The sequence below is a fragment of the Tetrao urogallus genome (assembly GCF_951394365.1).
Source record: "Tetrao urogallus genome assembly, chromosome: 11".
Lineage (NCBI taxonomy): Eukaryota > Metazoa > Chordata > Aves > Galliformes > Phasianidae > Tetrao > Tetrao urogallus.
The window spans coordinates 1310418-1325664 of NC_136824.1; the positions used below are offsets into that span (position 1 = coordinate 1310418).

At 43.3% G+C, this 15247-nt stretch overlaps 1 protein-coding gene across 1 annotated transcript in view; it reads right to left on the bottom strand.

The window, feature by feature from the left end:
- PIAS1 (protein inhibitor of activated STAT 1) overlaps nucleotides 1-15247 on the bottom strand; it is a gene marked incomplete at both ends in the record, with an annotated part of 48266 nt that overhangs the window by 10353 nt on the left and 22666 nt on the right. The window contains 6 exons of the mRNA XM_079540681.1: nucleotides 709-782; nucleotides 2310-2415; nucleotides 4486-4620; nucleotides 5271-5361; nucleotides 5884-5931; nucleotides 6508-6592. Of these exons, the coding sequence (XP_079396807.1) occupies nucleotides 709-782; nucleotides 2310-2415; nucleotides 4486-4620; nucleotides 5271-5361; nucleotides 5884-5931; nucleotides 6508-6592 (539 nt within the window). The remainder of the gene's footprint in view (nucleotides 1-708; nucleotides 783-2309; nucleotides 2416-4485; nucleotides 4621-5270; nucleotides 5362-5883; nucleotides 5932-6507; nucleotides 6593-15247) is intronic.

Genomic DNA, 15247 nt, shown 5'->3' on the forward strand with positions numbered 1-15247 from the left:
GTTCTGAAAGTGTTTGATATTTAAAACAAGAGCACCACATCCCAAAGACTTTTAAAGTACCCATATTGTTAACAGTGCGCAGCTCAGCCAATGGTAACAAAGCCAGCCATGAACCACTGCTAAACCCTACATGCACTTGGTTGAAAAACAATAGGTCAAGACACAGCAGGTCTGTCACTTCCACATTCATTGGAAACACACTCCCCCACTTCACCTTTGGTACAAGTAGTATTTGAACATTCTCTGGATCACCTCTTCATTTTTTCTCTAGGACTCCGAAATATTCAACGCATACAAATGCATATAATGTCACCTTTACTGAGAAGACCCTCAACTCTTAGCTAGCAGGCACTAGCTGGAGAGCTGTTTTGAACAGACAGAATCACCTGCTGAGAGTGGTGTTACCACAACCAAACACTGGGAACCCAATTCGCACACGTGCACGACCTAGTGATAGATTGAGATGTGTGCTTACATGTTGTTCTGAATAGCATCTTCAAGTTAATGGAATACTCACCTGCTCAGGGGCAAGTCACGTGCTTTATTACAGTACTGGATCCTATTCCATGAAGCTGGAACATAAGCCAACCTCTACCGAAACCTCGTCCCTCAACAGCCACAGATTTTTTTTTTGGCCTTTTTTTTTTTTTTCTTTTTTTTCTTTTTTTCAAAATCACAGTGATTTTTAAGGGAACTAAAACCACTTACCGGACAAAGAAGAGAAACTCTTAAGCTTGTCGTTGCTATTTCACTGTCTGGATCTGCAGTCAGTTTCTCTTTGACTTTTGAAAGAGAGTAAGTTATTTGAAAGAAAGTAGGTTAGTTTTACAGTTGATTTAAAATAAATTTGTTAAGAGAAATAAAATCATTCTACAACATCTGCTGGAGGCAAGCTGCAGTGTTTCTAACTTGCACAGTAAAGGTGCAATGTAAGCCATCTTTACCTCTAGAAAGATCTAAGTGACAACTTAAGAAAGCTAAAAGTAGGAAAAGCTCTTCTTAAACCCAGATACCTAGAAAAAATACGTATATACAAATGACTTTTTCCCCACGTACACAACTGCTCAGCTGAAAGTTATTCAAAAGCCACCACCACGAGCAACAGTAACACTGCTGTTAACTCCAACTGTTTTTAAAAAAGCTTCAGTAACTCTCCCGTGGACGAGTCTGTGCAACCCTCCGAAACATTCATGGGGAAAACCTCCAATTCAAAGACCAAAAATCAAACCGAGAAGTAGGAAATCACAGCAGAAGTACCCTGACAAAAGTGGAGCTTTAAATAACTGCAGTGAAACATTAACACTAGTGAATACACTAGTCCTCAGTCTCCACCCAGCCTCTATTTTTATCCGAGAGGACTGCTTTATAAGCAGCCATTGTTTAAGTGAACAAGTCAGTTCCACGTTCTTCCTGCTCTGTGAACCATACCTACACCCTCACTGCCCTCCTGCATACAAGCAGGGGCAGCCACCTGGGAAAGCTGGATTTCTGTGCGCCATAAGCTGCGGCTCAGTACTACACAGCATCAGCTCTGCTCAGTACTACACAGCATCAGCTCTGCTCAGTACTACACAGCATCAGCTCTGCTCAGTACTACACAGCATTGGCTCTGTGGGCCTGCAGTCACCGGAGGGCTGATTTCCTCCCTTTCCTGTGGGCAATGCGCATTATCTGAGCATCTCCCAAAAGAGCATGAAGGAGTACAACTCCAACAGCTGGCAAGTGGTCTTTTCATACTTCCCCTGGAAAAAAGGGTGCGTAGCAGATTTTGTTTGCATTTTTCTTCTACCACTGCAAACTTGTCAGAAAACAACAAAGCAATAAAGCTCACACCGAGTTTGGAAAGGAGCGGGGAGGGAGCAGAGGGAATTTTGTGCCAGACTCTCTGGGAGCCCACTCCACAACAGTGTGCCAAAGGAACAAAGAGTGTGTTGATGAAGACCTTCCTCCAGCACTTCAGCATCAAGGTTCAGTCTCTGCCATTTAGTTCAGCTTGCTGAGGTACTGAATTACCAGTTAACTATGTAAATACAGTTGTTGTATTCTGAAGAAACAAAACCAGCATGACTGAACTGAAAGAGATTCTCTTGCATTTTTCTCTTCACTGTGTCAACAGGGTTCCTGGACTGGCTCCTAACACAAACAAAAGCCTCGGAGTCTTTGAATTGGAACCGAATACAAAGAACACCACTATCAGATTCTAGAAACCCAGAGAATTGTAGGAAGTCCAAGCCTTGATTAGTACAGCCCCATTTCAAATCTCCACTTACAAAAGCTACTTTTTTAATAGAGCAGTGCATCAGACATACTTAATGCTCTCGAGTGATCGGGGTTCCGTATTCCTTTTGCTCGTAACCTCTGCAGTAGCACCGTAGAGGACAGCTGCTTTACGAGATAGACTGCCATGGAATAGTTCTGGAAAACAGAATAGAAGTTCATTTCTAAAACTGGCATATCATGCTATTCAATCACCAGCAACACCATCACCACCCCCGCTCCCTAGAAAAATAATGGAAAGGACAGAACATGCCTCACATTAAGGTGCATCCATTACTTTTTGATATAAAGCATTCTCCAGACTTGCAGATGCACACTTGAAATTGAAAAATGAAAGGCTGACCCCCAGCAATTACCATGTATGTTTTCACTAGCAAAACAAACCAGAAAAATCCAGGCAGTTGTGACATCTGCCACTCTACGTAGGATGCAACCAGAACCCAGAGATGGGGTTTCAGGAATACATCTTAGCATAAAATTACACAAATTCAAATAGCATCAGAAGCACATTTTAAATATTTCATTCGTACAATGAATGCATCTCACATCGTTAAAAACCACTACTGCTTTAACTTGTTTGTTTAATGCCTCAATTAGTATAGAAGTTAGGAAAAAAAAAAAGCTAATTAACATTGTGAAATTATTTACAGACAGCTTGAATCTACAAAGCTAGGAACTTGCCCAAGGCGTCTTGTACAGAAGGCTCGTGAAACAGATTGTGTAAAAATCACAATTATGACTTTAGGAAAGGTAGAGTACATTAGTTGAGATGTGCAACTGACACTTCAGAGAAGGTGGGGAAAGGCATTCAGATTTTGTACTATGCAGGCACATCTGAAAATAGAGCAGTTCCTCACATTTAACTGCCCAGGGCTCAATCAATCACATTAGGAAGCATTCTATCTAATGAGAGGGGAAGTTCTGACTGGCACATAACTCCCATGAAGCACGCTAAGAATTTGCCCCTATCTTCAGCTTCATATTGTAAGTTGGAAGTTAGCCAGTATATTCTTTTGTAACTGGTATCTACGAAGGCTAAGGAAATTGCTAGGTCACTGAAGAGAAGCTTAGAGGCTGCAAACTTGTGACATTTCTTTTCCCTAAGTCCCCATTTGTATTCTTAAGAAAAAGCACAGCACTGGACTGGAAGTCATAACATCAGTGTGCACAGGCACTTCTGCAAAAGAAACCAAAATGGATGTAAAAATAAATGCTTATTTCTGATACCTGTGGCTCTCATTAGATAAAAGATGACTTTGAAAAAAATCATTCAGCCATCATTTACTCTGTAATCTGAATGGAGATTGTTTTACGCTCCACAAGAAATCCATCATGACAGAGAGGGAATGAAATACCATCGTGGTGTTTTACAACTGCCTATTGTGCATGGCTGGGCTGTAAGCATTCTTCCACTTCACTTCAGGAATCCTGGGCTTTGCACTCAGACAAATGTTTGGACCACGTTTCAGCCCAGGACAGTTCTCAGGACCTCAAAAAACAGGACGGTTGCAATGGCAAAGCCAGAGTTTTTTCAAGCACGTATCAACTTTTAACGTGTAACCAGCGGTTATTTGTCATCACTGAAAGTAAGGCACTAATTCAGGGACTAACTTATTCAATTATGCTTTTGCCCCACGTTCCAGATTTAATTAGTGCAGTGGAACATCAGCAATTTTACAGCATCAATTGTAACGTTCTGACACTCTCCCTACAGACAAGAGAAAGCTATAAAATCATGACTTTTTAAATATTAAATAGAAGGACAGCATTTGTGAGAACAGAAATGCGAGAGAAATTAAATGCAAATCCTATGGAGCTGCTATGCTGAGTGTCTGCATTTACAAAGTCATAAGCCCCCGCTCTATACACAATGCCACATTTGTTTCTCAAATGCCCAAAACCAGGAAGGTGCCTGCATTATGACAAGCAAATTGTCTGAGCCCTGACTCACAGAGACAGCTGGGTGAGAGGTAAGGAGAGACAGCTCACACCAATAAAAATTGAGGACTACTGACCTAGGGGAGCATGTCTTATCAGCCCAGACTGAAGTGACAGAGTAATACAGTCAATATAAGGAAGGATCCACTGCGAAACCATGAAGTATTTCCTGCACAATGAATCTTGTTTTTCTTCCAAAGCCTTCGAGCAGATGCCAAGCAGAAATCAGTAAGCTTTAGACACCATTACGCACCAAACAAAGTTACTTACTCTTCCAATTTCTGCAGTCCACGAAACAACGATTGTGTTTGGTACCGTCGTAGACAATCTGACGAGTGAGGTAATGTTGATTGGTCTGCTAGGTCGCTTTGGTTCAACACCATTTTTGGTTGGTGGAAGATAGCCCTAGAAATCAAAAGGACTTTCTCCCTCAGCAAAAGAAGAAGAGTGATTTCGCCTTCTCCCTCCCCGCTCCTCACAGCCCTGCCACAATACCTGCTGGGTCCCACCTGAACCGGGCTTCCTCTTCAGTTTAAAAAGCATGAACATCAGACAGCAAAACACCACGTGCTTCCCCACTTCTTTTTCCTTACACATAGCTCCACGCTGTGCAAATCTGAGCCCTATCCACTGGAATATCAGAAGGCAGCTCCGACACCTCTTTCTCGGCGCTCCCTGCATGTGCCTGGCTAACACTGCCCAGCCCAACCCCGTGCTCTGCCCCAGTCCTCCAAGTCTGCGCCTTACTCTTCAGCCCTGCTGGTCAGCGGTGCATGCGTGATCTCCGAAACAGAGCCCCACGTTAGCCAGACTCCCAGGATGTTTATCAAACAAAAACTGACTGTCAAGCTTTCAGAATATCAGTCTCCTAGATCTGCCGGCTGGTCTCAGGAGAAACAATTTACTTAACTATCTTTTTCATTCCTCTATCTGTCTTCATTCAAATGCTCCAAAACGCGAAAACAAAGGTTAGGATAAATTCTCAGGCTAATTTCTGACAGACAGCTCTTAACAATGCTATCCAATTATGTATGTCAAAATAACATCTTACTTACTGGAAGGCTGCATGGTTTCCCATTTACTTTCACACACAGATTGGGTGGGAAGTGATCTTCTTGTGGACAACTGGTTTCTGATAAACAAAACCTAAAAGCAAAGAGCTTCATCACCTTTCACTAATAAAATGATTTAAAAGCCATCTCTTCCTAGGATGACTATTTTTCCTCCCACTGAATTGTGAAAACATGCTAAATACAGTTCCCAAACTAGCCTTATGGATCTTTAAGCAGGAAAGCCCCCCTGATTACAGGTTTAGGTCAAGATGGCTGTAGGTTCCTCCTCAGATTTCTTGAATTCCTCAGGCTGGGTCTGCCTAACAACAGGTTCACTCAGATACGCAGCTTCTCACTACAAAAGATAGATCATCCAAGTTTCTTTCCTACCATTTCTCCAGCCTGACCTTGACTCCAGACCAGGGTTTCACAAAGGACAGCACATACAGTCTCTTCAACTGCTCCTACTCCAATTTCAGTAGACACCATCAGATACTATCCTGATGCCTACGACAGGCCCTCTAGTTAAGTTCAGACAGTTTTTGATAATACAATGTAATTTAAGAAAAAAAAAAAAAAAATCACAGTACTGAGAACAGGCCATACAAATACATACCTTAGCTGGACCTGTACTGTGAAGTCGCATTTGGTCCCAGAAATATCCCTGGTAAAGAGAGACAACAGGTTAAGATGCACTGTTTGTACAATAGGTTTGCCAATGCTCTGTCAGACACTGCTTGAAGTCAGATCTCTGCACAGCCCTTTATGCACCGCGCTTCCCTTCTGGTCAGTCAAAACACAACTCCCAAGATACAGACTACTTCTTATTTTTCAAAGGGAATAAACCAGTTACAGCCTCACCTGATCTCTACCTTTTCCTTTTTTTGATAAAGTAAAGAGAAAATTTTGATGGTAAGTGTGAGGAACATTTTTATACTGAATAAACATAGAACTCGACGAAGGATCTGACCTGTGAAAAGGGGCTGCAAGTAGGAGAGTTCTGTATTTGTACAGCACTTACTGCAAGAGAAACCACAGCACAGCAGAGGTATTTCATTCCACACCCTTTTCTCCTCCATCAGTTTACACACAAAGGAGAAAAGAATTCCCCACACGAGCACCCTGTGAGCATTATGCACACTGAAGATCGCATTTTAAAATGAAAACTGTTGTAAGCTGAGTTTGGGGTATTTTCAAGGATTCTGTAATATTTAAATACTGTATCACTGGTCAAACTCACATTGAGCTGCTGATTTGCTGCACTTGCTGTGGCGTCAGTGCGAATGCAAAGCAGGTTTCTCGAAATCGCTGACTGTTATCTGATGCTGGAAGAAAACAAGAGATAATTGCCTTAAAACAGTAAATACAGAATAATTAACAACAGCCTCCTTTCGTTAAAACGTGTGCATATATATACACAACACATTTATAGCCCAATCACCTGATACACATCTGCTTTTGCAAGCAATTTTGGAGCCAAGATGGAATTTGTCATTTGATTTCTCTTGTAAATAAAAACAATAAACAACTGTTATATTTCTATATAAAGTATACATTAAAAAAGCAATGCAGGTAACAGCAAAGCTGAGATAAATCAGCTTCAGACTTTACCATTCACAGTAGCAACATTAAGGATTTGATATTAAATGAAAAAATTAAGGTAATTCTCAATCACTTCATTTCCTTTAACACACAAGACCATGGGTTACCTCATAAAAGCATACAGAGGGACTGAAAAGTACAACTAGGCAACTTCTCACAGTTCCAGGAGCTATTTTATAAGGTTAGATGCATCAAATATGTACTATGCCAGCAATCATGAAACACACAGCAGTGAAATCTGGCTTTGAAGTCCTTCAACTCTGCACTACTTACTCCACAACAACACAAACAGTGTTTAACAATTAATGCACCTGCTGAAAAATCAAAGAAACATTAAGCATCTCCAAAATAGTGCTCTGAAGGCACTTCCTCCCCGGGGGAGGGGGGGGAACAAGGACACAAAGCCTGACTGCATCCAAAGCAAAGGAAACGGCCTGGAACAAACAGGAGCCCGCATCACCTTCCTGCAGAAATGGCCAAGGGGTTACAGCTTTCACTCCAACACACGTGCTGGTGAGTTCACCATTCAGTTCTGCTCTTAATAATGGCACCAGGTTGCCAACAACTCTGGTTCTGAGCACTCAAATGTATCATTTCTGAGTTACTCTAATACATGCCCTGACACCCTCGACCAACAGAAGAGACAACTTCAGGGTGGTACCTCAGGTACTCCCTTGAAGCCAGCATGTGGTAGGCTGGGGCCAGCAGCAGAATAGCAGCTGCACAAGAATTTTTGTAAAAATATCAGCTACTGTTCTAAGCATTAAGTTATCTGAAGGAACACTTACATGTAGGGCATTTCTAACATTGCCAGCTGAGGCTCACAGCACAAGAAGGCCTCCAGCACCTCCACCTGGGCTCGCTATCACCCCTCACACGCACTCACCCCAAGAAATGGAAGCAGAAGTCTACGAGCTGATGGTCCCCAGTGGTCAGAGGTGCATTCTATCACATGCTGCTCAACCCTCCCCAGCTGTAAAGCAGTGCTAATATCCACTGCAGTGTTTTCAGGACGCTGTTTCTGTGTACAAGCTATCACACAGGAGCAGGGTCAGATTGGGAAGAAGGAAGAAGCAACTTGTTAATTAAAGAGAGATAACGTAAAAGCTAATCTTCAAAGGATGCAGAACTCTTGACAGATTGAGTGATGCAAGCAGAGGGAAGACATCCCAGCACCCAAGACCCAAAGCCAGGCTCTGAGCCGTGGGACACAGCCCCACCACTGCTACCAGCCGGGAAAAGGGCAAGCTCTTCGGCCCATCCTTTGTTTGTTTTGGCCATCTCGTGTGCCACTGGAAAGCAAAACTAACATTTGGTGGCTTTTTTTTTCTCCTGGTCATTTCTTTGTATGAGGGGAATGCTGGGGTGACAATGCTGCAGGGGCAGAAGCAGGGAGGAGGATGGGAGGATGTGTTCTCGTCCCCTCGTACAGGAGGAAAGGAGGGGGGGCTGCAAACCAAACTGAAGCATCTTCTGAGAGGGAAATGAGAAATGTTTTTCTTCTTTGTGGTTTTCTCTGATCTCCCATATGTTTTCTCATATCTTTTTATAACCTTATCTATTATTTCTAGATCTACTTATCCTACAAACGATGCATGAAAATTTCAACAAAACAAATCAAAGGGAGCTAATTTAGCAGCTCCACGTCTAAGCGCAAGGCTCCCAAGCTCATCTGTGACAACACAAACTCCCTTGTTGGTAAGGAGTTCGCGTTCCTCGTGGAAGCGATTTTGGAAGCTGGGAAATCAGGAGGGCAGACAAGCCAGCAGACTTCTCCCAGTTCATCCAGCAGATGAGCTGGGTTCAGGAGAGCCAAGCAGACCCTGACCAGATCAACACATTGTTTACTTTCAGAGTTATGGAATTCAATTACAACTAGAAATACGCAAATACAGTTTTATACAAGAAAATCATTTTTATAGCAAAAAAAAAAAAACATCCAACCACGCCTTGCAAACAGCTTCTATTTAACAAAGGGAGGCAGAAAGATCTGCAGCTGACAACGGAGCAGATTAAAATAGAACTTATAATCTGATAAAGCTGGAACACAGCCAAGACAGTTAATACAAAAATTCTTATGAAAGTTGCCAGAAACACATTTTTCCCCTCACAATTATAAATTATTAAGCTTTATAACCTTTTCTTTCGCGCATTCTGAATGGCAGAGCTCAGAGCATTACTTTGTAGGCCGTTTTCCTTCACATCCCAGAAAAGAGGTACCAAGCACAAATGCCTACTGGATATTTTTTGCTCCACATGCACACAATAATTCCAAGGAATGCCGTGCATGTATTACTGCTAACAAGTCCTGTGAATTACTCAGACACTGGAAAAGGTAGATGTTTGAACGTGGATAATAACAATCTTTCCAAGCCAATTTGTGTAATTAAATGGATGTCAACCAGAAGAGCTTCAGACAAGCGATATGGAAACCCACTCCTCCTGTTCCAGCAATCTCTCTGTTTTGGAGGAGGTGTTGGAGCCAACGATTCACTACTACCTAATGCACCCAGCTTAGAATCCAGAGAAGGCAAGGCACCAAACGCACATTCTCTTCTGAGCACAGCTGACACTGACCTGCACTCAGCACACCCAGGCCCTGATGTTAGCACGAGACACACCGAGCTGCACAAACTGCAGTGCAGCAATTCTTTTTCCTCTTACCAAGTCACCACTAGCACCAGCTGCTGGTTATTCCACCTCCTTCACTCCAGCAATGATCCAAGCAGCAGATGGGGTTGGTATGTATCGAGCGTGCCCCAATCACACCTTGTTTGTTGCATTTTTATTGACTGGTTCACATGAGTAACGAGTTTTCAAAGTTGGAGTAAAAACCATCGTAATCCTTTGGAGCGCTATTCACAGGTCTAAAACACTTTAAATTCTATATCAATATTTCTATTAAAGAGATAATGAGCATAACTAATAACAATGACGCGTAAAAAACATTTCCTACCAGTTCTACTCTATTTTGACACAAAAAAAGTCCATGGCATTAGAATGAACGAAGGCAGCTCGAGTGGCTGCGTTTTCTACAGCTCTAAAAATATTCTGTTCCACCTCACCAGCACCCGGGGCTAAAAATAGCCACGCAATCTTTCTGCAGTAAAATACCTCTTGCTGCCTCGAGAAAAAGCTGCTCTAAGTTTCCATTCAAAAGCAGAAACCTTCAAACCTTTAACAAAGCTTAGGTCGTTACGCCATCAACATGGGGATGCTTCCTGATGCAACAGCAGCTGGCCATCGTGCTGTCAGTGCTAAGGTTCATGCTCACCCAGCTGATTACAGAGGGGACACGCTATTTTCTAATGCAGAAACATATCTGGACTAAAATTAAGCTTACATTTTATACTCTACCTTAGCTGAAGACAAGAAAAGCCATCAGTGAATTGGCCTTTGACCAGTCGCAAGCAATAGTAGCATGTTTATTGCTGAACGCAGGAATAGTTAAGCAGGAGGATCAGGACTACAGCAAATTTTGCCCAATGCTGTAAGCCGAACAAGAGGTGTTAATTGGGCATTCACCAAGCTAATAGAGTACATCATCTTCATCAGTTACATCTGTCAAAATATTGACCGGTAAAACCCAAACACTATAGAAGATGCCAATCCAGCACATAAATATTTATGTATCTGCCCTAAACACATAAGATTCCTCATTTTGTTGCAAGACAGACATTTTGCTTCTTTATTCTTTTCAGCTACAGAAGGCATTGTGTCAGTTTATGCTCCATCTCCTCTCAAGTAGCACCACTGAAAACGTAATATACCGGCTCCAAGCTAAGACAAAAATGGCTGCATTCGGATTAAGGCACAGAAAACATTTACCTTTTTAAAAGGTAAAATTCAGACAGGCTTTGAATCGCGCTCAATTGCAGCGGAAGCCAGGGAACCTGTAACACAATGCCCATATTGCTCATAACGGAGCTCGCCCAAATCCCCTCGCACCAATCCAGAAGGGGGCTCATTTACACGCACGGTGCTTTTAACGAAGCAGAAAGCAGGCTGCTGCACAGGACAGGAACGATGAGAGGCCGTTTCTCGTTTGGGAGATCCGCAGCACCTCAGGATCCATCGCTGCCCTTTTAAAAGCACCACAATTTATGAAGCTCCTGGGTAATGCAAGCATTTACACACAAACACTTCCTTTCTATCAACCGCAGCCCTTTAGCATCGAGCCCCTGCCACCAGCCAGAGCTGAGCAGCCATGCTGTGAACCCAGCAGCCCAATGCCCTGGGCTCCTGCTGCCCGCTACACACAGCCATCCTATGCCCAGAGCAGGCTGCCCAAGGCTCCATCCAACCTGGCTCAGCCCACCTGTAGGAATGAGGTGTGCACAGCTTCCCTGGGCAGCCTCTGCCTTTCTTCTCAGTGAGGATGGAGAAATACGTCATCCTTAGATCCAACCTAAACCCCCTGCTGATGAACAGGGCCAAGTCAACCCCAGTTGAAGAAGGACCCTGGGCCAGACGCCGAGGAGCACATCAAAGCTCTTCAAAAAGCTGTATTTTTGTAAAGACACGAGTCATTCTTCCCCTGACAGCAGTGGCCAGCTCCTCATCCACTCCCAAGGGTTACAACTGCACTCCAGAACACTGCATCACTGTGAAATGGCAGTATTGAGTTCTTGGGCTTAAAACTGATGAAAAACTGACCTCGGGTTCTGGTCACTCTGCAGCATTTCTCTCTTCAGATCATTTTCAGATTCCACTTGGCTTAAGTCACCGCCTTTAATAGTTAAGCCCTCTTTACTCCCTGCCTTTCCCACTCCCAAAGGAGCTATGCCTATTGCTTCTGAGCATTATTTGAAACTGTGCCTAAACATACGTATACGAAAATAGCCTGGAAATATTCCAAAGGCTACAATTAATTCATAAATATCACTTATTTTATAGCACTTCATTATATACTGTATGAAAAGAATAGATCAGCTGGAACTTCCAGTGCCATTGGACACATACTTAGGCATTATTATGTTTAATCAGCCACGTATCACAGCATTTCTGAGCAACACAGACTCCTGCAGACCTTCAAGACCGATCCAATGCTGACCAACAGCATCAGAACTCTCTCCTTTCCATTCTACCTCTCACCACTACTCTTGCTGGGCCCACTGACCTCCTCTGCTGGGCAAGGAACATCACTGGATCCTCCACACCCTGCTTAAGTCCCTTGATTTACTCACACCTGAATGTAGACCCCAAAAATCACCTGCCATTCAGGCTGGAAAAAACTTGGCTTCTGCTCCTAAGAGCACCAGCAGCAGTGAAACACTCCAAACAAGCTGCTAGCACTGCCTACCCTGATTCTAACATATTTTTGGTCTCAGCAAGACAGCATCAAGTTTTATAACCCTAATAAGAAAGGCAAAAAGTAACTTCAACATTTATGATCAGATAAGAACCCCTACTAAGTTCTCTCCTACAATTAGAGCAACCCACACCACCTTCTTCTGAAAGTCATCCTAAAGGGAGATTAAAGCATCAAGATTCCAAGTTAACAAAGCTGTTCAAGACACGGAAGCTGGAAATGCTGCTGGGAAGTGACACCCATGTCTTAGCTGCAAGTGGAAATCTTAAAAGCACATATGTGTATAGCACAGCTTCCTCTCATGATACCTGAGCAACACTTCCGAGCCTCAAAGCACCTCAGTGGGATGCCAGCCCAAAATTTATTCACTGATTATTAATGGATTACTCAGACTTTGAATCAACAGTGTGGTCTGCCGTAATTCCTTCCACTACAAGCTTTAATTATCAAAAAGATATCCTAATTTGATCTCGGGAAGTAAAGTAGCTTTCTAGATCCATCCACACTAGAGCAGTAGCATCAGAAAGCATCCACATCCTGCAGGATCCTGGGACCGGGGTGATCTCAGATCCACGTGTGAGGAGCCAACAATCACCTGCTAAGGTGAACAGTGAGCACTGACACTCCTCCTCTTGCAGCACAAGAGCTGCACAGCTGTGCGAAACTTAAAAACATTAAGAGAAACTAACTATGGAAAGATGTGAACCTGCAGAAGGCCATATGCAAATAAAACTGGAGCCCAAAAAAGAAACTTCAGTGCGCCGTAGCTCTGCTCTGCCACAGCACACAAACAAGAGCGCAGATTCCAGCTCCTTCTTGCGCAACCCGAAGCTGCAGAGCCGGAAGTCGGAGCGCGGCCTGGGCTGAGAATGCAGGGTTTTGCTGAACTTCCTCCCACAAAGAACATTTGAAAAAATAACAAACACAGAAGACAGTAAAAGCGTGACTTTCATATAAACCATGATTCTGATTGCACAGAGCAGCAGATCAGCTCGCTGATATATGGAAGGGTGAAATACTTGCCAAACAAAACTCTTCCAGTTTCCAACCTAGATTTCTAGCTGCTTTGATTTGTTTAATTGTTTAATAGCTGTAACTTGAACTACAGCCACACTAAAGATTTTGGTCAGACCAGACGCAAGCTCTGCCTTCAGGAATGTGCCATGTCCAAATAACCACGGCCAAGCACACGTGAAAACAAGTTTCAATGTAAATGCAAGAGCTTTTATATTGGAGCATGACTGCCAGTCAGTGAGCACCAGGCAGAGCTGCTCTTCTGAGGGCAGGCACCAGGGGAGAACCCAGACTTCTGGAGAAACCCTGTTATAGTCCACAGATGAAGAAATTCCACCGGGACCTAAACAAACCTGAGCAGAGCCACAGTAGCTCCTTCTGCCCAATGGAGACAGCCCACAGGTGCTGGCAGGCAGGAGATGCTGCTCTGTGGGGGTGATGCCCAGAACACCGCATTGTTGCCTCCTCCTTCCAGAAGGCTGAGATGCGTGGGCCAAAATTCCCATTTCCACGGCTCAGTGCTTTAAACATCACTTAGCATGGAAACACAGCAAACAAATCATAGGACCATCACCCACGTGGAGTTCAGACAGCTTCATAAAAACAGAATGGCACAGCCCATAACCTCCCTCATCCTTTAAATTGAAAAGCAAAAGTTAATCTTCCACTACACACAGGTAAACAAACACCCGTAGCCTAGTTACAATGTTTTTTGGAACAACTACATAGCTAAAGCAATTAGAACTGACATATGCTGTAACAAGAAGTATTTTTAAGATGTTGTTTAACAATCTAAGGTTCCTTCCATAATAAGCTGGCAGAATTCGGGTACTCATTACTCATCTCATAGTAAACATTTTACCACACAAGAGATCTATCGGTGTGATAGAAGTTACTTTTAGAAAACTGGCCCTGTTCTTAAAAAATTACCAATTAGTAGCGTATGCACACCGACTGAAGGCTGAAAATAAAATACAGTGAAAGCTGCAGCTTCTCTTAAGGAACTAAGAAGCGAGATTCTCTAACTTAAAGGAATTCCTATTAAAAAAAGGTCAAAATAATAAGCAGCTTTCATACATTCGTCAAGGCCAAATGGGATCTCCTTCTCCAAAACATCTTCATATAATCACATGAAATGGCTGTTCAGCACAAGGCAGAGTGCTCACACTTCTCATTAGAGCTGCAAGAGCTCAGAGTACACATCCATCCACCACCACACACCTTCAGAACAAGCAATGAGTATCCTGAACTGGCTCGTACACAAAAATATCCAATACGGGCTCCTTCTCAATGTTACAAGGATGATGACTAACAAAAGATGGATAAATTCCACAGCTCTGCTGCCTTTTGGAGAGATCTCTTCCTTTCAGCTAAACGAGGCTACTGGCAGCCTTCACAGGACCACAGAAACGCTGTCACCTCCAGCAGCCCAGGCAGCAGAACCATGACCAGCAGCACTAGCCACAAGGCTCCAAGAAGCTGTGTAGGAGTTACATAGTTGGAACAGTTGGAAGCAAAACAAGGCACCTAAGTGAGCAGAGCAGCAGGAGCGGTCCCACCACCACCCAGATCTAGGTGCTACTGTCAGCTGTTCAGAGACAAGCAGGTTGAAGCAGCATGGGCTGTGCTTACACGTTCAACTCGTTAGGCGACTCTGGGAGCATCCTACTCACTGCTGGGGGTTTTAAGGGTTGCTGCACAGCAAACAGAAATAAAGATAGCCAACAGCCTTCTAACGTTAGCTTGTCACAGCCATTTCAGCCAGCCATGCTAAAGACGAGACCCTTAGTAATTGCTGCTGGTGAGGAGGAGGGGGGTTGATAAAGCACTGTTTTCTTCCCTGTTGTGAATGAATCCTGCCCACCTAGCTGTCAGCATGCAGATTTTATTGCAGTTCAGAGCTACATTTTGAGGAAGCAAGTATAAGAAGGTAACATCCATTTCCTTCTTTTGTTCTTGACATTAAAAATAATAGTTAGCAAATTTAATTTCCTTATCTGTTATTCACATTAGCTTGCATACTGCCTACTTGCACAGAATATCTGGGCACAGA